The sequence below is a fragment of the Lithobates pipiens genome, unplaced genomic scaffold (assembly GCF_037356315.1).
Source record: "Lithobates pipiens isolate NorthernLeopardFrog02 unplaced genomic scaffold, aLitPip1_a1.2 Scaffold_16, whole genome shotgun sequence".
In the NCBI taxonomy this organism is placed as follows: Eukaryota; Metazoa; Chordata; class Amphibia; order Anura; family Ranidae; genus Lithobates; species Lithobates pipiens.
The window spans coordinates 14,005,913-14,030,238 of record NW_027507748.1 but is presented as its reverse complement, the minus strand read 5'-3'; the positions used below and the strand labels follow the sequence as shown (position 1 = coordinate 14,030,238).

The following is a 24,326-nucleotide window of genomic DNA, read 5'->3' as shown; positions in this document are numbered from 1 at the left end:
TATGGCAGAGTATGGCTGGGTATGGCAGAGTATGGTTGGGTATTACAGAGTATGATTGGGTATTGCAGAGTATGGCTGGGTATGGCAGAGTATGGCTGGGTATTGCAGAGTATGGCTGGGTATTGCAGAGTATGGCTGGGTATGGCTGGGTATGGCAGAGTATGGCTGGGTATTGCAGAGTATGGCTGGGTATGGCAGAGTATGGTTGGGTATTGCAGAGTATTGCTGAGTAATGCAGAGTATGGCTGGGTAATGCAGAGTATGGCTGGGTATGGCAGAGTATGGCTGGGTATGGCAGAGTATGGTTGGGTATTGCAAAGTATGGCTGGGTATGGCAGAGTATGGCTGGGTATGGCAGAGTATGGCTGGGTATTGCAGGGTATGTGCTGGAAATTGCAGAGTATGGCTGGATATGGCAGAGTATGGCTGGGTATGGCTGGGTATGGCAGAGTATGGCTGGGTATTGCAGAGTATGGCTGGGTATTGCAGAGTATGGCTGGGTATGGCAGAGTATGGTTGGGTATTGCAGAGTATTGCTGAGTAATGCAGAGTATGGCTGGGTAATGCAGAGTATGGCTGGGTATGGCAGAGTATGGTTGGGTATTGCAAAGTATGGCTGGGTATGGCAGAGTATGGCTGGGTATGGCAGAGTATGGCTGGGTATTGCAGGGTATGTGCTGGAAATTGCAGAGTATGGCTGGATATGGCAGAGTATGGCTGGGTATGGCTGGGTATGGCAGAGTATGGCTGGGTATTGCAGAGTATGGCTGGGTATTGCAGAGTATGGCTGGGTATTGCAGAGTATGGCTGGGTATGGCTGGGTATGGCTGGGTATGGCAGAGTATGGCTGGGTATTGCAGAGTATGGCTGGGTATGGCAGAGTATGGTTGGATATTACAGAGTATGGTTGGGTATTGCAGAGTATGGCTGGGTATGGCAGAGTATGGCTGGGTATTGCAGAGTATGGCTGGGTATTGCAGAGTATGGCTGGGTATGGCTGGGTATGGCAGAGTATGGCTGGGTATGGCAGAGTATGGTTGGGTATTGCAGAGTATTGCTGAGTAATGCAGAGTATGGCTGGGTAATGCAGAGTATGGCTGGGTATGGCAGAGTATGGTTGGGTATTGCAGAGTATGGCTGGGTATGGCAGAGTATGGCTGGGTATGGCAGAGTATGGCTGGGTATTGCAGGGTATGTGCTGGAAATTGCAGAGTATGGCTGGATATGGCAGAGTATGGCTGGGTATGGCTGGGTATGGCAGAGTATGGCTGGGTATTGCAGAGTATGGCTGGGTATTGCAGAGTATGGCTGGGTATGGCTGGGTATGGCAGAGTATGGCTGGGTATTGCAGAGTATGGCTGGGTATGGCAGAGTATGGTTGGATATTGCAGAGTATTGCTGAGTAATGCAGAGTATGGCTGGGTAATGCAGAGTATGGCTGGGTATGGCAGAGTATGGTTGGGTATGGCAGAGTATGGCTGGGTAATGCAGAGTATGGTTGGGTAATGCAGAGTATGGCTGGGTAATGCAGAGTATGGCTGGGTATGGCAGAGTATGGTTGGGTATTGCAGAGTATGGCTGGGTATTGCAGAGTATGGTTGGGTATTGCAGAGTATGGCTGGGTAATGCAGAGTATGGCTGGGTAATGCAGAGTATGGCTGGGTAATGCAGAGTATGGCTGAGTATGGCAGAGTATGGTTGGGTAATGCAGAGTATGGTTGGGTAATGCAGAGTATGGCTGGGTAATGCAGAGTATGGCTGGGTATTGCAGAGTATGGTTGGGTATTGCAGAGTATGGCTGGGTAATGCAGAGTATGGCTGGGTAATGCAGAGTATAGCTGGGTATTGCAGAGTATGGCTGGGTATGGCAGAGTATGGCTGGGTATGGCAGAGTATGGCTGGGTATTGCAGAGTATGGTTGGGTAATGCAGAGTATGGTTGGGTATGGCAGAGTATGGTTGGGTATGGCAGAGTATGGTTGGGTATGGCAGAGTATGGCTGGGTATTGCAGAGTATGGCTGGGTATGGCAGAGTATGGCTGGGTAATGCAGAGTATGGCTGGGTATGGCAGAGTATGGTTGGGTATTGCAGAGTATGGCTGGGTATGGCAGAGTATGGCTGGGTATTGCAGAGTATGGCTGGGTATTGCAGAGTATGGTTGGGTAATGCAGAGTATGGTTGGGTATGGCAGAGTATGGTTGGGTATGGCAGAGTATGGTTGGGTATGGCAGAGTATGGCTGGGTATTGCAGAGTATGGCTGGGTATGGCAGAGTATGGCTGGGTAATGCAGAGTATGGCTGGGTATGGCAGAGTATGGTTGGGTATTGCAGAGTATGGCTGGGTAATGCAGAGTATGGCTGGGTATGGCAGAGTATGGCTGGGTATTGCAGAGTATGGCTGGGTATGGCAGAGTATGGCTGGGTATTGCAGAGTATGGCTGGGTATGGCAGAGTGAATCTAGTAAACTATAATGAATCACTCAACTGCCGCTTGATCTATAGTGTATACAATGCACCAATAACAGATAAATAATGAAAATGATCAGTGCTGTTGATAAAGCTAAATTAAAGAGGTATATCAATATGGCACTGGGCAAATCTCTATGCAAATATTAGAAAGATCCACTATGTATACTAAACTTACTGTGCAAAAAAATCAATGTGCAAATAATCTATGCAATACTGTAAACAATAAACATATGCAGCGGGCTCAAACATATATGACCATATGGGTATACATATCGCTGTGCAATTTTCAGCGCAAATAATGTAAAATAGTGTAAACCAAAACCACTATAGTGAGTGGTACAAATTAAAGTGACTAGTGCTCAATAATATGAATAAATCACTTGCAATATCCAAAGTAAATATATCACTTGCAGTATCAAAAGTCGAATTCTAAATATCGATAAACAAGGTGATAAATATTCACAGTTCATCAAAACGTACAAAAAAGCCAAAATCGTGAGCTTGTGCAAAAGGTGCATAAAGTGCTTCAATCAGTGTCCTCAATGTGAGTTCTCCAATGTGCGTTCTTCATGCATGCCACACTGTGCTCACTATGCTCTTACCTCTAAATAGATGGTTTCGGACTTTAGAGGTATAGCAGTGGTGGAGTCTCCCCAAATTTTAATGGTGATGGTAGGTTTCTGTTTTTAATCCTATATGCCCGAGATTGACTTTCATTGTGGACGTTCACACACAGCACATGTGAATAGGGAATAAAACAGAATCTCCCATTGCGCAGTCTTATTATGCAGGTCTTTTGACAGTTCTTTTCTGTTCCCCGTGGTTCAGTATCCAGCCTGCTCAGTGCATCCACATGAGAGCTAAAACTCATTGACTATTTGTACACAGACAGTAACTCTCCCGGGCTGTCGGACAAAAAAAATCGCAATAAGTGTATATATTGATTGGTTTGCGCAAAAGTAATAGCGTCCACAAAAAAGGGGATAGATTTATGGCATTTTTATTATAATTATTTTTATTTTTTACTAGTAATGACGGCGAACTGCAATTTTTTGTTTGACTGCAACATTGCAGCGGACAGATCAGACACTTTTTGGGACCAGCGACATTTATACGGTGATCAGAGATAAAAATAGCCACTGATTACTGTGAAAATTACACTGGCGGGGAAGGGGTTAACACTAGGGGGCGATCAAGGGGTTAAGTGTTCCCTAGGGAGGTGTTTCTAACTGTGGGGGGGGGGGGGGACTGACTGGGAGTACAGAGAGAGATTGCGCTGTTCCTGATCACTAGGAACAGATGATCTGTACTTCCCAGTCAGAACGGGGATCTGTTTGTTTACATTGACAGATCCCCGTTCTGGCTCTCTGCGGAGAGATCGCTGGTGGCCGGTGGAAATCGTCACCACACAACGTCAGCTTCCCCCGACATACAGCAATGGCGATTCACGGGAACGAGCCGACCTGTCGCAGTATAATGACAGCGCTTGGTTGGCAAGCAGTTAATATATATTTATAATTCATTTAGAATTGTATATAATGTATCATTTATTATATTTATAATAATTTGAAATTGTTTATAATGTATCATTTATTACATTATATACAATTCTAAATGATAATAACTATAATAAATGATACATTATATAAAATTCTAAATGATAATATATCATTTATAATATTTATTATCATATAGAATTGTAAATAATGTATCACTTGTTACAATTCTAAATGATAATAAATATAATAAATGATACATTACATACAATTCTAAATGATAATAAATATAATGAATTATATATTTATTATCATTTAGAATTTTATATAATGTATCACTTATTATATTTATTATCATTTAGAATTGTATATAATGTATAATTTATTACATTATATACAATTCTAAATGATAATAACTATAATAAATGATACATTATATACAATTCTAAATGATAATAAGTATATAATTTATTATATTTATTATCATATAGAATTGTATATAATGTATCACTTGTTACAATTCTAAATGATAATAAATACAATAAATTATATATTATCATTTAGAATTGTATATAATGTATAATTTATTATATTTATTATCATTTAGAATTGTATATAATGTAATAAATTATACATTATATACAATTCTAAATTATTATAAATATAATAAATGATACATTTTATACAATTTTAAATGATAATAAATATAATAAATGATACATTTTATACAATTCTAAATGATAATAAGTATATCATTTATTATACTTATAATACTTTAGAATTGTATATAATGTATTATTTATTATATTTATTATCAATTAGAATTGTATATAATGTATTATTTATTATATTTATCATTTAGAGTTGTATATAATGTTTTCTTGTGAAAAAAAAAAAGAATTGTATATAATGTATCATTTATAATATTTATTATCATTTTGGAATTGTATATAATGTATTATTTATTATATTTATCATTTAGAATTGTATATAATGTTTTCTTGTGAAAAAAAAAAGAATTGTTTATAATGTATCATTTTCTATATTTATTATCATTTAGAATTGTATATAATGTATTATTTATTATATTTATCATTTAGAGTTGTATATAATGTTTTCTTGTGAAAAAAAAAAAAGAATTGTATATAATGTATCATTTATAATATTTATTATCATTTTGGAATTGTATATAATGTATTATTTATTATATTTATCATTTAGAGTTGTATATAATGTTTTCTTGTGAAAAAAAAGAATTGTATATAATGTATCATTTATAATATTTATTATCATTTAGAATTGTATATAATGTATCATTTATTATATTTATCATTTGGAATTGTATATAATGTTTTCTTGTGAAAAAAAAAAAAAAAAACAATTGTGTATAATGTATAATTTATTATATGTATAAACATTTGGACTTGTATATACATTGATCCGCTCAGTCCGGGGCAAATTCCTAGACAGTTGTTCTGTATAACCTATAAACTCACAATATGGATTTTTTACCGTTTTGTACAGGCGGTGGAGCGAGAAACGCGCTGCGCCGTGACCAGAACCCTCTCCTGCTCCTCCCTCTACCCAGATTTCTGGCTCGCCCTGCTTTTGGGCTTCAAGGTAAGAGCAGAGCTGACACACACACACACACAGGGGTCATATAACATTTGTTACATGAATGTCAGAAGTCAGACATGTGCAATTAGTTTTGTTTATAAGTCGCTTTGCGACTAAATTCGGAAATATTCGAATTAATGAAAAAAAACGGTTAAACGAAATTTTCCCGAAATGTGAAAATTTGAAAATCCCAAAATTGGAAAATTTAGAAAATCCAAGATTCGTAAATCCGAAAATTTGAAAATTCGGAAATCCGTGCAATCCAAACATAAGAACGAAAATTCAAAAGAACAGAAATCCGAAAATTACAAAATCTGAAATAATAACTAACTAATCGTAACGATTACTAACTGTTAAATTATAGATATTAGAATTTCCTTTCAAATTTGTCTGTTAGTGAACGCAATGAATGCGAATTTATCCGAAGTTACGAATTATCCAAAATAACAAATGCCGCGTCTAAACGAATGGAACGTAACAAATTAATAATAATAAATAATAATAGAAACTTTTTATTATTATTATTTATTATTATTAATTTGTTGCTTTCCATTCATTTAGATGCGGCATTCGTTTTCTCAGATAATTCGGAACTTCGGATACTTTCGTATTCGTTACGTTTACTAACAGCCAAATTCGAAAAAGGAAATTCCAATACCTAAAATGTAACTATTAGTTATCACTTTGGATTTTTTAATTTTCTGATTTTAGTTCTTTCGTGTTTTCAGATTTCCAAATTTCCCAATTTTTGGATTGTCGGATTTCCCAGTTTTTGGATTTACGAATTTAAAAATTTATTCGAAATAGCGGATTTCGAACATAACGAATAACCCGAAATGTAAAAAAGAAAAACGAATAAAACGAAAACGAACATTATTTTTGGCAGCGCACTTGTCTAGTCAGAAGTATTCCTACTTACCATTTGCAACAATCTTAATTGTTATGTTCTCTTTTGATAAAATAAAAAATTTATGGATAAAAAAAAAAATAAAAAAAAATAAAAAAGTATTCCTACCAGCTAAAAGAAATGTTAGATTAATTCCTGTACCAGCGCCATCTAGTGGCCAAAATCGAGTATAGTTTTCTCATTGAGGTATTTCAGAACAGTATATTGTATTTTGGCCACTAGATGGCGAAGACGATAAAAGCTTTAACCACTTGAAGAACAGGCCTTTTCCTGACACTTGTTGCTTACAAATTAAAATCAGTATTTTTTGCTAGAAAATTACTTAGAACCCCCAAACATTATATTTTTTTTTTTTTTTTTTTTTTAGCAGAGACCCTAGAGAATAAAATGGCGGTCGTTGCAATTTTTTACGTCACGCTGTAGTTGCACAGTTAAACACAATTCTTTTGAAAAAAATACACTTTGATGAACTAAATTACATTTTTTTTAATAAATTTTATTTAAAAAAATATATATTTTTACACTGTCCGCTTAAAAAAAAAAAACATTTTAAACACTTTTATTGCTGTCACAAGGAATGTAAACATCCTTTTTTATGATAATAGGCATGTGACAGGTACTGTCTATGGAGGGATCTGGGGTCTATAATACCCCTATAATACCCCAAACCCCTCCTCTGCACTTAAAGGGGAGTTCCATTTATAAGTGGAACTTATCTGTCTCCACCTCCCCCTCCAGTGCCACATTTGGCACCTTTCAGGGGGGGGAGCGGGTACTTGATTTTGACACAGGCAAGGTCATCTAGAGCCCAGGGCAAACATGCCAAACTGACCTCCCCCACCCACCCCAAGATGTATGAACATTATGTGTCAGCAACCCCCCCCCCCCCCAAAAAAAAAAAAAACAAGCACTAATCTGCATGCTTACCCCCTAAGCATCCCCCATCCTCACAGGACAAATCTGCTCCCCTGCTGAAATCTCCCCCTCCCAGCAAAAAAATGTGCACACCCACCCCCCTCCTACCTTAAATCCTCTCTCTCCCCGAATCCCCCCCGCAAAATAATCACCCCTCCTAACACAAATCCTCTACCTCTCAAATTCCCCCTTTAAGCACAAATCGTCTCTCCACCCACATACACAACCCCAAATCCCCCCTCCCAGCACAAATTTCACCTTTCCCAAATTCACCCCTTCTGGCACAAATCCTCCACACTCCAAATCTCCCCTCCTAGCACAAATACCTCCCCCCCCAATCATCCCTACTAGAAAAATTCCTCTCCTAGCATATATTCCCTCCCCCGTCTAAAATACCACCTCTTTCAGTACAAACCCCCCAAATCCCCCCTCCTAGCAGCACTCCTATTCCACCCCACCCCCCAACACAAATCCCCCAAATCACAACTCCTACCACCCCCCCCCCCCCCCCCACTAGAGCAATTCTTTCCCCCCTGCCGCCCTCAAATTTACCCTCCCAATACAAATCCTCTCCCCGCCAAGCTCACATGATACCACAGTGCCCAGCGCAGCTGCCCCTCCCTTCCCCCCCCCCCTTTGTCCCTGCCATGGACACGGGCAGCAGAAGAATGAAATGTGCCCTGGGGTTTTATAGAGTTCCCGAAACAAAGTTGTGACTTCAGGTGCACTTATATCTTTCTGGTTTGTTTCAGGGTATTTTCCTGGTCTATGGAAGTTACTTGGCTGGCCTGACCAAGAACATCAGCACTCCTCCGGTGAACCAGTCTCTGGTCATCATGGTTGGCTCCACCCTTGTGATCGTGGGCACCGGGCTTGTGCTCCTAGTCACTCGATTCTTCCACTCCTGGCCCAACTTGGTCTATGGGGTGACATCCGGCAGCATCCTCATCTGTACCACCACCATCAACTGCCTCATCTTCATCCCACAGGTACCGGCAAAGAACCCTGGGAGGGCCCTCCTTGTAACTCTACTGCCCCCTATTGTTTTATAAAGCACTCAGCAAACTGTTGGTGCCATACAGATCCTGTATAATGATAATAATGTCAGGCCCTTTCTCCACAGGATCATCATTATAAAAATAAAAGTTAAAGAGTAACTCCACTTCTGTTGAGAAAAAATTATTATTTTTTTGCTCTATGTACATTGCAGAGATCTTTGTAACTAATTGTATTATTTTAAATTTTTATATAAAATGTAAATATATGTAGTGTATCTGTTATAACGTTGTATTGCTAGAATCATGTATTGCTTGTATCATTGTTCAGTTATAAACATCATAAAGGCTGGAAAACAAAGTGCCTCCTGAAGAAGCCTGTTCTGGGTAAAACGCGTTGATCCAAACACTCTTCGTTGTTGCTTGATGTTTTGATGTCTCTATTATATGCTGAGAGCACTTACTATATGTTTTTAGACTACACTAAAAAAAATGTAACCGCTTGCCGCCCACGCTATAGCCCGAAAGATGGCTACAACATGGGCTTCCAATGCCGGGAGGGCGTCTATGGGCGTCCTCCCATGATCCTGCTGCCTGTGCGCCCCCTGAGGCGCGTGGACGCCACACTCTGCGATCGATGTGCCCTTCAGCTGATCACAGATTGGGGTAAAGAGCCAATCACAGTGCGCCCTTTACCATGTGATAAGATTTTAGCCAATGATAGCTGACCACATGATGTAAACACAAGCTGATTATCGGCTTTTCTCTCACCCTGACAGCATGAGGAGAGAAGAAAAGAGCCGGTAACTGGCTTGTGTTAGGAACATGTCCACTGATAATCAGTGCAGTCCCAAAGAGTGCCCATCAGTGCTGCCAATCAACTGATTGCACAGTGATGCACATCACTGTCATCAGTGCCCACCTATCAGTGCCCATCCCTGCCACCTATCGGTGCCACCCATAAGTACCCATCAGTGCTGCCTATGAGTGCCCATCAGTGCTGCCTATGAGTGCCCATCAGTGCCACCTATGAGTGCCCATCAGTGCCTGTCTATCAGTGCCAACATTCAGTGCCGCTTATCAGTGCAGCCTCACCAGCGCCCATCAGTGCCACCTATCAGTGCCCATCCGTGCCTCCCTATCAGTGCCACCATTCAGTGCCACTTATCAGTGCCATCTATCAGTGCAGCCTCACCAGTGTCCACCACTGCTGTCTCATCAGTGCCACCTATCAGTGCCCATAAGTGCTGCCAATAAGTGCCCATCAGTGCTTCCCCATCAGTGCTGCCTCATCAGTGCCCCTATTAGTGCCACCTATCAGTGCCACCTTTCAGTGCAGTCTCACTAGTGCCCAGCAGTGCCACCTATTAGAGCTGCCTCATCAGTGAAGGAGAAAAATTACCTGTTTGCAAAATCTTATAATAAACGATGAAATTTTTTTTTGTTTAGCAAAAAAATAAAAACCCCAAAGCTGATTAAATACCACCAAAAGAAATCTCTAGTTGTGTAAAAAAAGTAATAAAAATGTCATATAGGTACAGTGTTACATGACCGCAGTATTGTCATTCAAAGTGCGACAGCGCTGAAAGCTGAAAATTGGGCAGCAATGGGGTAAACCTGCCCAGTAGGCAAAGTGGTTAATGTGTAAAAAAAAAAATTACTCCTTTATTAACATAATTCATTTTAGTTGTACTGTTAGTCACTTCAAAAATCCCCTATTTCCCCTAATCTCTCTGTTGGAGAGACATGGGGACATTCCTTCCTTAATCCTCTCATTATCAATCAGTTGCTGCACCTGCAGGGCTCAGATGAGGAAAGTGGCAGGGTCTGCATCACTTTAGATGTGATTTCCCATTTGGGAGTATCTCACCAAATCTTTGTGTTGCAGAGGATGCCAGAAATCTGGGGGGCGCTCTGTATACCATCTGTGTACAGAGCGCCTCCAGGTGGCCATATTGCATTTTATAGAAAATTGCAGAAGCTGTGGGATAAAGAAAAGGTCATTGTATAGGTTATATTGTTTTTTTTTTTTTTTTATTATTTGCTATTTTTTCTCACAAAAGTGGAGTTACCCTTTAAGATTGTGTTGTTCCTCATAAATGATTGGCTCATTGCCCACCACAATTTTTTTTTTATGCACATGCCTTTTATGAGGTGGCTTAAGGAATGAACAAAGGAAAATGTAGTGATGGGAGGAGCAGAAACAAGTCACATGATAAAAAGCATCTGGTACATCCCTTTAGAAGTGCACATTCCTGCCCCTCCCTGGGCACATCTAAAATGAATGCCAGCTTTACTTATCTAGATACAGTGGTGTGAAAAAGTGTTTGCCCCCTTCCTCATTTCCTGTTCCTTTGCATGTTTGTCACACTTAAGTGTTTCGGAACATCAAACCAATTTAAACAATAGTCAAGGACAACACAAGTAAACACAAAATGCAATTTGTAAATGAAGGTGTTTATTATTAAAGGTGAAAAAAAATCCAAACCATCATGGCCCTGTGTGAAAAAGTGATTGCCCCCTAAACCTAATAACTGGTTGGGCCACCCTTAGCAGCAACAACTGCAACCAAGCGTTTGCGATAACGTGCAATGAGGCTTTTACAGCGTCCTGGAGGAATTTTGGCCCACTCATCTTTGCAGAATTGTCCTAATTCAGTTACATTAGAGGGTTTTCGAGCATGAACGGCCTTTTTAAGGTCATACCACAACATCTCAATAGGATTCAGGTCAGGACTTTGGCTAGGCCACTCCAAAGTCTTCATTTTGTTTTTCTTCAGCCATTCGGTGGTGGACTTGCTGGTGTGTTTAGGATCATTGTCCTGCTGCAGAACCCAAGTTCATTTCAGCTTGAGTACACGAACAGATGGTCGGACATTCTCCTTCAGGATCTCTTGGTAGACAGCAGAATTCATAGTTCCTTTTATCACGGCAAGTCTTCCAGGTCCTGAAGCAGCAAAACAGCCCCAGACCATCACACTACCACCACCATATTTTACTGTTGGTATAATGTTCTTTTTATGAAATGCAGTGTTCCTTCTACGCCAGATATACTTGGACACACACCTTCCAAAGAGTTCCACTTTTGTCTCATCGGTCCACAGAATGTTGTCCCAAAAGTCTTGGGGATCATCAAGATGTGTTGTGGAGAAATTGAGACGAGCTTTGATGTTCTTTTTGCTCAGCAGTGGTTTTCTCCTTGGAACTCTGCCATGCAGGCCATTTTTGCCCAGTCTTTTCCTGATGGTGGAGGCATGAACGCTGACCTTAACTGAGGCAAGTGAGGCCTGCAGTTCCTTGGACGTTGTTGTGGGGTCTTTTGTGACCTCTTGGATGAGTCGTCGCTGCGCTCTTGGGGTAATTTTGGGCGGCCGGCCACTCCTGGGAAGGTTCACCACTGTTCCATGTCTTCGCCATTTGTGGATAATGGCTCTCACTGCGGTTCGCTGGATTCCCAAAGCTTTGGAAATGGCTTTATAACCCTTTCCAGACTGATAGATCTCAATTACTTTCTTTCTCAATTGTTCCTGAATTTCTTTGGGTCTCGGCATGATGTGTAGCTTTTAAGGATCTTCTGGTGGACCTTACTGTGTCAAGCAGCTCCTATTTAAGTGATGCCTTGATTGTGAACAGGTGTGGCAATAATCAGGCCTGGGTGTGGCTAGAGAAATTGAACTCAGGTGTGGACAACCACAGTTATAGTATGTTTTAACAAGGGGGGCAATCACTTTTTCACACAGGGCCATGATGGTTTGGATTTTTTTTCACCTTTAATAATAAACACCTTCATTTACAAATTGCATTTTGTGTTTACTTGTGTTGTCCTTGACTATTGTTTAAATTGGTTTGATGTTCCGAAACACTTAAGTGTGACAAACATGCAAAGGAACAGGAAATGAGGAAGGGGGCAAACACTTTTTCACACCACTGTATTACTGTATGCGGACAGCCCTGTGTCTGCAAGAATTTTCATCAGTAAGCAAAAAGGACATCAGACCAGACAGGACCCTTGATAAACCCTGTACACGTCTCAGTGGATGGCAAGAGAAAGACAAGATTAGATGCTTTGTTTGCAAACTTGATTGATTCAGACTTAAATGACAATGTGCAGGGGCCCTGAGGTCAGAGACTATGGGGTTGCTATAAGAGATGGTCAGAGACTATGGAGTTGCTACAAGAGATCATCAGAGACTACAGGCTTGCTACAAGAGATGGTCAGAGACTATTGGGTTGCTACAAGAGATAGTATGAGACTATGGGGTTGCTACAAGAGATAGTATGAGACTATGGGGATGCTACAAGAGATGGTCAGAGACTACGAGCTTGCTACAAGAGATGGTCAGAGACTACAGGCTTGCTACAAGAGATGGTCAGAGACTATGGGGTTGCTACAAAAGATGGTCAGAGACTATGAGGTTGCTACAAGAGATGGTCAGAGACTATGAGGTTGCTACAAGAGATGGTCAGAGACTACAGGCTTGCTACAAGAGATGGTCAGAGACTATGGGGTTGCTACAAGAGATAGTATGAGACTATGGGGTTGCTACAAAAGATGGTCAGAGACTACAGGCTTGCTAAAAGAGATGGTGGAGACTATGGGGTTGCTACAAGAGATGGTCAGAGACTATGGGGTAGCTACAAGAGATGGTCAGAGACTATGGGGATGCTACAAGAAATGGTTAGAGACTATGGGGTTGCTATAAGAGATGGTCAGAGACTAGAGGCTTGCTACAAGAGATGGTCAGAGACTATGGGGTTGCTACAAGAGATAGTATGAGACTATGGGGTCGCTACAAGAGATAGTATGAGACTATGGGGTTGCTACAAGAGATGGTCAGAGACTACAGGCTTGCTACAAGAGATGATTAGAGATTACAGGCTTGCTACAAGAGATGGTCAGAGACTATAGGGTTGCTACAAGAGATGGACAGAGACTATGGGGTTGCTACAAGAGATGGTCAGAGGCTATGGGGTTACTACAAGAGATGGTCAGAGACTATGGGGTTGCTACAAGAGATGGTTAGAGACTATGGGGTTGCTACAAGAGATGGACAGAGACTATGGGGATGCTACAAGAGATAGTATGAGACTGGGGTTGCTACAAGAGATGGTCAGAGTATGCACGCTTACTACAAGAGATTGTCAGATTCTGCTAATACTCTATATGAGTTTTTAGAGACTGGGGACATGCTTGAGGAGACACATTACATGAGGCTGTTAGAGACCACTGCTATTACAGGGCACTAGAAAACCATAAATGACAATAGGCAGGATCCACGTGGCCGGCACAAAAAAAGTGACAAAAGGCAACACGTGGCTCTCGGACTGCGGGTTGGGCAACTGGGGTTATAGCTAAAAAAATGTTCCCAGCATTATTAGACTGTCCGTAGCTGGTGGTGGGTATTATTTTTACTAATTTCCTCAGCACTTCCCTTTTTGCTTTTGAAGTTCACATTCTGTGCCCGTCCAGCGCGCTCCCCTTGGCCTTGGCAATGTAGGAAGGAGCACATTTAGGTGACAGGAACAGAGCGTTGTCACCCTATAACAGGAAGTGCCTGAAAATAAGGGGGCTTCATGACCGGATTGCCAAGTGTTACTTTAATGAGAACGAATGATAATAAGGGCTTTTGGAGTTACAATGATAAAGGCGTGAATGTGAGCGGCCACTGAACATTTTTTCGGTCTCCTGTAGCTGCTGCAGTGGAGGCAGTTGAATGAGGAGCCCAGTCACACGAATGTCCACATGGCCAAATATTTCAACAGCCCCAGCAAAAGCATGAGGTCGATGTACAGCGAGGAGCAGATCTACCACCTGCTGGGCGAAAACACCTCCATGAGACGCCTGCTGACCGAGGTAATGACCGCCATACACACTGTATTACCAAAAGTATTGGGACACCTGCCTTTACATGAACTTTAATGGTCTCCCAGTCTTAGTCCGTAGGGTCCAATATTGAGTTGGCCCTTTGCAGCTATAACAGCTTCACCTCTTCTGGGAAGGCCGTCCACAAGGTTTAGGAGTGTGTCTATGGGAAGGTTTGACCATTTGTGAGGTCAGGCATTGATGTTAAGGCCTGGCTCGCAGTCTCCACTCAAATTCATCTCAAAGGTGTTCTATCGGGTTGAGATCAGGACTCTGTGCAGGCCAGTCAAGTTCCTCCACCCCAAACTCACTCATCCATGTCTTTATGGACCTTGCTTTGGGCACAGTCATGTTGGAACAGGAAGGGGCCGTTCCCAAACTGTTCCCACAAAGTTGGGAGCATGAAATTGTCCAAAATGTCTTGGTATGCTGACGCCTTAAGAGTTCCCTTCACTGGAACTAAGGGGTCAAGCCCAACCCCTGAAAAACAACACCGCACCATAATCCCCCCCTTCCCCCCACACCATAATCCCCCCCTCCACCAAATGATTTGGACCAGTGCACAAAGCAAGGTCCATAAAGACATGGATGAGCGAGTTTGAGGTGGAGGAACTTGACTGGCCTGCACAGAATCCTGACCTCAACCCAATAGAACACCTTTGGGATGAATTAGAGTGGAGACTGCGAGCCAGGCCTTCTCATCCAACATCAGTGCCTGACCTCACAAATGCGCTTCTGGAAGAATGGTCAAACATTCCTATAGACTCCCTCCTAAACCTTGTGGAGGGCCTTCCCAGAAGAGGTGAAGCTGTTATAGCTGCAAAGGGCGGAGCCAACTCAATATTGAACCCCAAATTATTTTTGTTGCGGGATGTCCCGCAGTCTATCTGGAGACTGGTTGGATTCAGAAACATCTTATATTTATACACTTCAATATTCATACCTGTGCTTTTTTTTTGTTTATTTGGTTATAACTTTAGATTACAATGTAATTATTATTATTACAAAGTAGGGGGGGGGGGGCTACAAAAATGAAAAAAAAATTACACTGAAAGAAGGAGCAAACAAAATGAATTAAAAATATATATTATTATTATTATTATTATTATTAATAATGGTAAGATAATTAGCTGTAATTATTTATTAAGTAATTGTATTTATTAAAGATTATCAATTAAAAATGTATTTATAAATGTATTTAGCAAAAACAATAGCAAAGAGGAAGGGGTTCATTAGGGCAGATTAGGTTAGCTAAGGGTAATAAAGGGTTAAATAAGATTTTTTTTTTAAATCTTTTTTATTGGTTTTGCAGTCACAAGACATTACCATTATATCAGGGTCCCCAGAAAGCCCCCCCCTTACATCAGGGTCCCCAGAGGGCCCACCCTTACATCAGTGTCCCCAGAGGGCCCACCCTTACATCAGTGTCCCCAGAGGGCCCCTCCTTACATCAGGGTCCCCGGAAAGCCCCCCTTACATCAGGGTCCCCAGAGGGCCCCCTTACATCAGGATCCCCAAAGTGCCCCCCCCTTATGTCAGGGTCCCCGCAGAGCCCCCCTTACATCAGGGTCACCGGAGCCCCCCCTTATATCAGGGTCCCCAGAGAACCTCCCCTTACATCAGGGTCCCCAGAGAGCCTGCCCTACACATCAGGGTCCCCAGAGAGCCCCCCTCTTACATCAGGGTCCCCAGAGAGCCCCCCCCCTTACATCAGGGCCTCCAGAGAGCCTCTTCCTTGCATCAGAGTCCCCAGAGGGCCCCCCTTACTTTAGGGTCCCCAGAGGCCCCCTCTAACTTTAGGGTCCCCAGAGGCCCCCCTAACTTAAGGACCCCCCTTACTTCAGGGTCCCCAGAGGCCCCCCTAACTTAAGGACCCCCCTTACTTCAGGGTCCCCAGAGGCCCCCCTAACTTTAGGGTCCCCAGAGGCCTCCCTAACTTTAGGGCCCCCCTTACGTCAGGGTCTCCGCAGAGCCCCCCTTACATCAGGGTCCCCAGAGAGCCCCCCCTTACATCAGGGTCCCCAGAGAGCCTTCCCTTACATCAGGGTCTCCAGAGAGCCCCCCCTTATATCAGGGCCTCCAGAGAGCCCCCCCTTACATCAGGGTCCCAAGAGGGCCCCCCTAACTTTAGGGTCCCCAGAGCCCCCCCTTACATCAGGATCCCCAGAGGCCCCCCTAACTTTAGGGCCCCCCTTACTTCAGGGTCCCCAGAGAGCCACCTCTTACATCAGGGTCCCCCGAGGACCCCCCTTATTTTTGGGTCCCCAGAGAGCCCCCCCTTACATCAGGGTCCCCAGACAGTCACCCCCCTTACATCAGGGTCCCCAGACAGTCACCCCCCCCCTTCCCTGTACATGGCTGGTCTGCGCTGTGCACCTCTAACCCCCAGCACATCTCTATACCCACCTGGGTGGGGGGGAGGGGGGAGTGGGAGGTGGCGATCAGCAGCTCTATGGTGTCCATGGGTGGCGGGATCTCCCTGGGGCTTGTAGTTCTCTCTCCGACTGTATCCACTGGAGAGGGGAGGAACCTCTGACCCGGGCATTTATCATCAAGAGTGTAGAAGCAGAGCGACTCACTGAAGAGTGAAGCCGATACATGTCGGGGTCAGAGGCCCCTCCCCCCTCCTATGTATACATTCGAAGAAAGAATTACAAATCCCAGGGAGATCCCGCAGCTCGCAGGCACCATAGAGCTGCCGATCACCGCCTCCCCCCCCCCCCCACATGTTAAAACGGACAGCCAGGGGTGCGAGGGGAGATGCTGGGTCATGGGGCCCCCCCGCTCCACAGAGGCAGAACGCCAGGGCCAAGTCACAAGTGCGACTGCAGCGACCCCTATAGTTCCGCCATAGAAAAGATGTAGCTGGATAGCCGCACTCTGAATTATTCAACTTTATTTCAAAAATGTAATTAAAATCATAGCATCTAGGCTGGTAAAACGTGCATGTGAACACACACAAAGCGCACTTCAGGGTGTGCTTTTCTCCACTCCCCCGAAGGGGTAGGACTTGCACCCAGACCACCCCCCAGGGCACATGATGGGGACATAGGTTTAACATGGACTGCCTAGCCAGAAGGCCTAGCAGACAACTGTTCTTCTAGGACAGCCAAAGCCATCTCCAAGTACTAAGTCAGGGGAGCTCTACCGAAGAGAGACCCCCCCCCCCCCCCCAGAGGCAGGCTAGGAAGGAACCAGAAGGCCACAAATCCTCCCCCTAGACGTCCGGGTAAGCCCAAGGACTCACACCCTTCACGCGTGGGAAAAACGCGCACAAAAGTTGAAAGTGATAAACGGAGGAGAAAATTACTAAAAATAAAAAAGTGGCCGTGCCGAATTGTGCGCTGGCCTAGGCCCTGAGGCCTGGTAGACAAAATTTTCCCCCTGGACTTTAGCCAAAAGGCCAGGCCCTAAAAAGCACAGCGCAGAAAAAGCTTTGGTGGCCACGAGTTCTTTTCACGCCATGGGGTCCCATACCCAAGTGTTACCAAGAGCTCCCCTAGGGCGACCACTCCCAGGGGGCACAGACACCGCGGATAATTAGGGGGGCGGCGCCCCTGTGGCCCTTATGGACCAGCCGGGTCTTATGGACCACTGTCTTCCTCCTTCTCCAGGAGGAGAAGCAGGAAGACAGTGGCGGCTCAATTTTATTTGGGGGGTGGCAAACAGTCGCTTCTCTTTCCGGCCAATCCGGCCTTAGGACCCGCTTCCTGTCCTGATTGGCTAGGAGGAGTAGCAGGAAGACAATAGCGACTCAACATTCGCTAATGTCACAAGTGAGTGGGAGCACTGCGCCCCGAGCCCCCACCTTTTTTGAAGCCAATTAGAGCCTCAGGCTCTAATCATGTGCTTCAAAAAAAGAAGAAAAAAATCCCATGCGTCCGGCGCCCCACATGGAGATTAGGGGGGCGGCGCCCCTGTGGCCCTTATGGACCAGCCGGGTCTTATGGACCACTGTCTTCCTCCTTCTCCAGGAGGAGAAGCAGGAAGACAGCGGCGGCTCAATTTTATTTGGGGGGTGGCAAACGGTCGCTTATCTTTCCGGCCAATCCGGCCTTAGAAACCCGCTTCCTGTCCTGATTGGCTAGGAGGAGAAGCAGGAAGACAATAGCGACTCAACATTCGCTAATGTCACAAGTGAGCGGGAGCACTGCGCCCCGAGCCCCCACCTTTTTGAAGCCAATTAGAGCTTCAGGATTCAAAAAAGAAAAAAAAACTCAGAGAAATCCATGCGTCTGGCTCCCCACATGGAGATTAGGGGGGGAGCGGCACCCCTGCGGCCCTTATGGACCAGCCGCCGCTGGATAATAATAATAATAATAACTTATACTTTTAATCTAACTTCAATGTATCCCCTATAAACCTGCTCTTACCTCACCAACTGCCAAGATCTATCCACACCAGATCTCTTTGTTGAAAGCATGCTAACTCATTTTCTTATTGCTCCACAGAAAAATGCAGCGATCGACAGTCTACAAGAGCAAGTTACAAATGCAAAGGAAAAGTTAATGCAACTCCTAAAATCAGAGTGCAACGTAGAGATCACAGATGTGTCCATGCTGTCCACGTCTACACTGACCATTCAGCAGCAAGAAGCCCCTGTTGGCGAGGCGGCCAATGAGCCAGAGAGCCAGGAACCTAGTGACAACGTGAGGAACAATGACACAAATCTGGACCAGAGTCTCCATGAAGAAGGTGCTTTAGAGTCAAATGACGAAAACCCCCAGCCACTTACAGAAGAGCCCCAGGAATCACAAGGCAATGATCTCCAGCCCACCAAGTGCTCCAGTCCAAAACCAGAGATTGGGATGCCCACGTGCCCCGTGGAGAGCACCTCAAAACCTCAGAGCGAGTGCACCGACAAAGGAGCAGAAGGCACGTGCGAGGCTTGGGAACGGTTATCAAGGAAGATGAACTATGTGAGCACCGAGAAGCTGCAGGAGATTCTCAGGGAACTCAGTGTTGAGACTTTGTCGAAAGGTTGCCAGATGTCTCCTGGAAGGCAGCGGCGCGCAAGCTACAGCGTCCACCGGGAGCCAACGGGGCATTCTACGGACGTGTTCCGGAATGTTAGCCTCAACTTTTCCCCATCCATGCCCCGAAGAAGAAGGGGGCTTGCTTACAGTCGTAGGAATGCCGGACCTTCCTCGCAGGCCTACAAGGAAAGGTCCCAAGCAGACCAATGGTTCAGTAACCAGGGTGCTAGAGACAGATGTGAAGGGGCAAGCATACACATGGAGGACACTCTAAATGACCCGGGTGAGACGAGGCTGGAGGAAACCGTTGATGACCTTTCACAGCATCTACCCTCCTCTCCAGCCAATATTATGGAACTAGGTGTTCATATGGAAGGAACCAGGGTCCACGAAAATGGTGGTCTATGGATATCCACATTATCAGACCCAACCAACTTTCCAAGGCAGCCTAGTCATCTTGTAAACTGGATTCATGCGGGACAGGACACATACGGGCCACTGAGGTTTCGATCGGAGTCTCCTTTCTCCGAGTCGGACTCCAGTAGCTCTGAAGAGACCTTTTGTCTCTGTCACCGGCCGTACTGTGATATATGCTTTCCGCATATGTGCGAGACCAGCGACACAGAAACAGAGTCTACAGATTACTTAAAATGTTGGCCAACCCATCTCACAGGTTCTCAGCTTGTTGTCAATTTTAAAGAAGACCTACAACCAACCTTAGTTTGATGTAGCAGTAGTGTGCTTGCACTGTCCTGTCACTCCTTAGGTTAAGGTTACCAAATTATTAAAATGAAATCCGGAGACACCCGACTGACCACGCCCACAAAACCGCAATCCCATTTGTAGCCTCACCTGCAATTTCACATGTCCTGAAACAGTTGGGAGTCAGGATTAAGTAATGCCCAGAGTTCTGAGGTCGGGTTTAAGTAATGCCCAGAGTTCCGAGGTCAGGTTTAAGTAATGCCCAGAGTTCCGCAGTCGGGTTTAAGTAATGCCCAGAGTTCCGCGGTCGGGTTTAAGTAATGCCCAGAGTTGCGAGGTCAGGTTTAAGTAATGCCCAGAGTTCCGCGGTCGGGTTTAAGTAATGCCCAGAGTTCCGAGGTCGGGTTTAAGTAATGCCCAGAGTTCCGAGGTCGGGTTTAAGTAATGCCCAGAGATCCGAGGTCGGGTTTAAGTAATACCCAGAGTTCAAAGGTGAGAATTAAGTAACTCCTAGAGTTCAGGTGCCAGGATGAATTAACACAAAGACTTCAGGGGTCAGGATTAAATAACGCACAGAGTTCATAGGCCAGTATTAAATAACATGCAGAGTTCAGGGGGCTGCATTCAGTAATGCATAGAGTTTAGAGGTCAGGGCTAAGAAACACCCAAAGTTCAAGGGTCAGAATAATATAACAGTCAGGAGTCGGGATTCAGTAATGCATAGAGTTTAGGGATCAGTATTAAGTAATGCCTAGAGTCCAGAGGTCAGGATTAACAAATGGCCAGAGTTCAGGGGTTCAGATTAAGTAATGCCCAGAGACCAAGGGTCAAGATTAAGTAACGCCCAGCTTCCAAGGGACGGGATTAAGTAATGCCCAGAGTCCAGAGGTCAGGATTAAGAAATGCCCAGAGTTCAGGGGGTTCAGATTAAGTAATGCCCAGAGAGATCAAGGGTCAAGATTAAGTAACACCCAGTGTCCAAGGGATGGGATTAAGTAATGCCCAGAGTCCAGAGGTCAGGATTAAGAAATGCCCAGAGTCCAGGGGTTCAGATTAAGTAATGCCCAGAGACCAAGGGTCAAGATTAAGTAACGCCCAGTGTCCAAGGGATGGGATTAAGTAATGCCCCGAGTCCAGAGGTCAAGATTAGGTAATGCCCAGAGACAAAGGGTCAAGATTAAGTACCGCTCAGAGTTCAGGAGTCAGGATTAAGCAATGCCCCAGGACCAAGCATCAAGATTAAGTTACCCCCAGAGTCCAAGGGCCAGGATTAACTAATGCCCAGAAACCAAGGATCACGATTAAGTAATGCACAGAGTTTAGGGGTCCGGATTAAATTCAAGGGTCAAGGTGAAGTAACGTCCAAAGACCAAGAGTCAAGATTAAGTAATGCCCAGAGTTCCGAGGTTGGGTTTAAGTAATGCCCAGAGACCAAGGGTCAAGATTAAGTAACGCCCAGCATCCAAGGGATGGGATGCCCCGAGTCCAGAGGTCAAGAGGATTAAGAAATGCCCAGAGTTCAGGGGTTCAGATTAAGTAATGCCCAGAGATCAAGGGTCAAGATTAAGTACCGTATATACTCGAGTATAAGCCGAGATTTTCAGCCTCTTTTTTGAGGCTGAAAGTGCCCCCCTCGGCTTATACTCGAGTCATCGCTGTCTGTCTGCCCGATCAGCGTGTCGAGCAGACAGACAGCGGCCATTCTAGGATTCAAAGGCCGCGCCTCCGTCGGTGATAGGCGGAACACTGAATTTCCCAGCAGTCTGTGTTCCGCCTATCACGGACATCCTCTCATCCTCGTCCGTAGTATGAAGATGAGCGGACGTCCATGATAGGCGGACCACTGACTGCTGGGAAATTGAGTGTTCCGCCTATCACGGACATCCGATAGGCGGAACACTCAATTTCCCAGCAGTCAGTGGGAAATTGAGTGTTCCGCCTATCACCGACGGAGGCGCGGCTTTTGAATCCTAGAATGGCCGCCGACGAAGAGCTGAAGGACGGAGGCTCGGCTCGGGACGGGCCGGGACGGGACGCAGGCTGGACGGGACGCAGGCTGGACGGGACGCAGGCTGGACGGACACAGGCAGGCTGGACACAGGTAGGCTGCACGGACACACACACACACACACACACACACACACACACACACACACACACACACACACACGGATGGACACACACACACACACACGGATGGACACACACACACACACGGATGCATGGACACACACACACACACACACACACACACGGATGCATGGACACACACAGGGATGGATGGACCCACAGGGATGGACGGACACACAGGGATGGACAGGCATGTCTCACCCTCGGCTTATACACGAGTCAATAATTTTTTCCAGTTTTTTGGGGGTAAATTGGGGGCCTCGGCTTATATTCGGGTCGGCCTATACTCGAGTATATACGGTAACACCCAGTGTCCAAGGGATGGGATTAAGTAATGCCCTGGGTCCAGAGGTCAGGATTAAGAAATGCCCAGAGTTCAGGGGTTCGAATTAAGTAATGCCCAGAGACCAAGGGTCAAGATTAAGTAACGCCCAGCGTCCAAGGGACGGGATTAAGTAATGCCTCAGGTCCAGAGGTCAGGATTAAGTAATGCCCAGAGACAAAGGGTCAAGATTAAGTACCGCTCAGAGTTCAGGAGTCAGGATTAAGCAAAGCCCCAGGACCAAGCATCAAGATTAAGTTACCCCCAGAGTCCAAGGGCCAGGATTAACTAATGCCCAGAAACCAAGGTTCAAGATTAAGTAATGCACAGAGTTTAGGGGTCCGGATTAAATTCAAGGGTCAAGGTGAAGTAACGTCCAAAGACCAAGAGTCAAGATTAAGTAATGCCCAAAGTCCAGGGGGCTTAAGATTAAGTAATGCCCAGAGACTGTGGGGTTTATTTACTAAAGCTGAAGAGTGCAAAATCAGGCTCACTTCTGCATGGGAACCAATCAGCTTTTAACCTCAATGTGTTTAATTATACTTTAGCAATAAAGCCTGGAAGCCGTTCTATGCAGAACTGAGCCTGATTTTGCACTCTCTAGCTTAAGTAAATCAACCCCCAAGGGTCAAAGTTACGTAATGCCCAGAGTCCAGGTGTCAGAATTAGGTAATGCCCAGAGTCCAGGAGGCAGGATTAAGTAATGCCCAGAGACCAAGGGTCGAAATTAAAGAGGTTGTAAACCACTCAAAAAAAAAAATCCTGCAAGACAAAGGCATAATGAGCTAGTATGCATCACAAGATTAAGTAACGCCCAGAGTTCAGGGGTCAGAATTAAACAAGTAGCTCACAGATCCCCCTGGTATTCCCCCATATTTGGCATCTGAGTTCCCCCTTCTGATTCTGGTCATCCCCATGTGCTGAGGCCCAGGATGGTCCCCAGGAGGCAGGCACCCTCGATTAAACATTGGCGTGGGCACGCTCCAACTCCCAGTCACATTGCACACAATGAGGGTGGAATGGAGCACCAGGAGCAGCTTGCATATTATACATGGAATCACTCTAGCAGCGCCATTGTGGATTGACGCTTGGCTTGTGCAGCGTGTCTGTTCGGTTGGAGCGAGCACACTGGAGAATTCACTGTAAGGTGCCAATCGGTAACCTTTCCTTCAGTCTATTGGAGTGATAATAATCAATGAGAAAAGAATCAAATTTTGCGGTTAATGGTGCTTCACTGAGGCCGTGCTGTGTGTGTTTTTCCAAAAGGATGAATTTGTTTGAAAATTTGTTTCTAATTTATCGAGAGGTGGAAATAACTGTTGAAAAAAAATAAACATTGTTTGAACTTTTGTTTTTGCTTCTTTATTTTTTTTTATTTTTTCAGAAAAAAAGTTTTTCAGAATAATAAAAAAAAAAAAAATACTGCTCTATATAGGATAAAAAGTCATTTCAATTAGGGGGCTATTTATTAATAAAGTAGCCATTTGTCCAGTGAATCTGTTTGCATATTGATTCTGTCTGGATTGGGCAAAAATGAATGTTTTTTAACTACTTGACTTCCGGATTATTTACCCCCCCCCCCTTCATGACCAGGCCCTTTTTTGAGGGATATGGCACTGTGTTACTTTGCAATCACAATTTCAGGGTCATGCAACGGTGTACACAAATAAAATTGATGTCCTTTTTTTTCCCCCACAAATAGAGCTTTTTTTAAATTTTTTTTTTTTTTGGTGGTATTTGATCACCTCTGCGGTTTTTATTTTTTGTGCTATAAACAAAAAAACACTGACAATTAAAATAAATAAATAAATTATATATATATATATATATATATATATATATATATATATTTTTTTTTCCCATATATACACATATATATGAAAAAAAAATATATATCTATATATATATATATCTATCTATATATATATATATATA

At 44.2% G+C, this 24,326-nt stretch overlaps 1 protein-coding gene across 1 annotated transcript in view; it reads left to right on the top strand.

Moving 5' to 3' along the window:
• The window catches only part of GPR156 (G protein-coupled receptor 156), a 68,951-nt gene extending 47,302 nt beyond the window's left edge, over positions 1–21,649 (top strand). The window contains exons 7-10 of the mRNA XM_077479596.1: positions 5,490–5,585; positions 8,157–8,393; positions 14,091–14,252; positions 18,713–21,649. Of these exons, the coding sequence (XP_077335722.1) occupies positions 5,490–5,585; positions 8,157–8,393; positions 14,091–14,252; positions 18,713–19,963 (1,746 nt within the window). The 3' untranslated portion in view covers positions 19,964–21,649. The remainder of the gene's footprint in view (positions 1–5,489; positions 5,586–8,156; positions 8,394–14,090; positions 14,253–18,712) is intronic.
• The last annotated feature ends 2,677 nt before the right edge of the window (positions 21,650–24,326 follow it).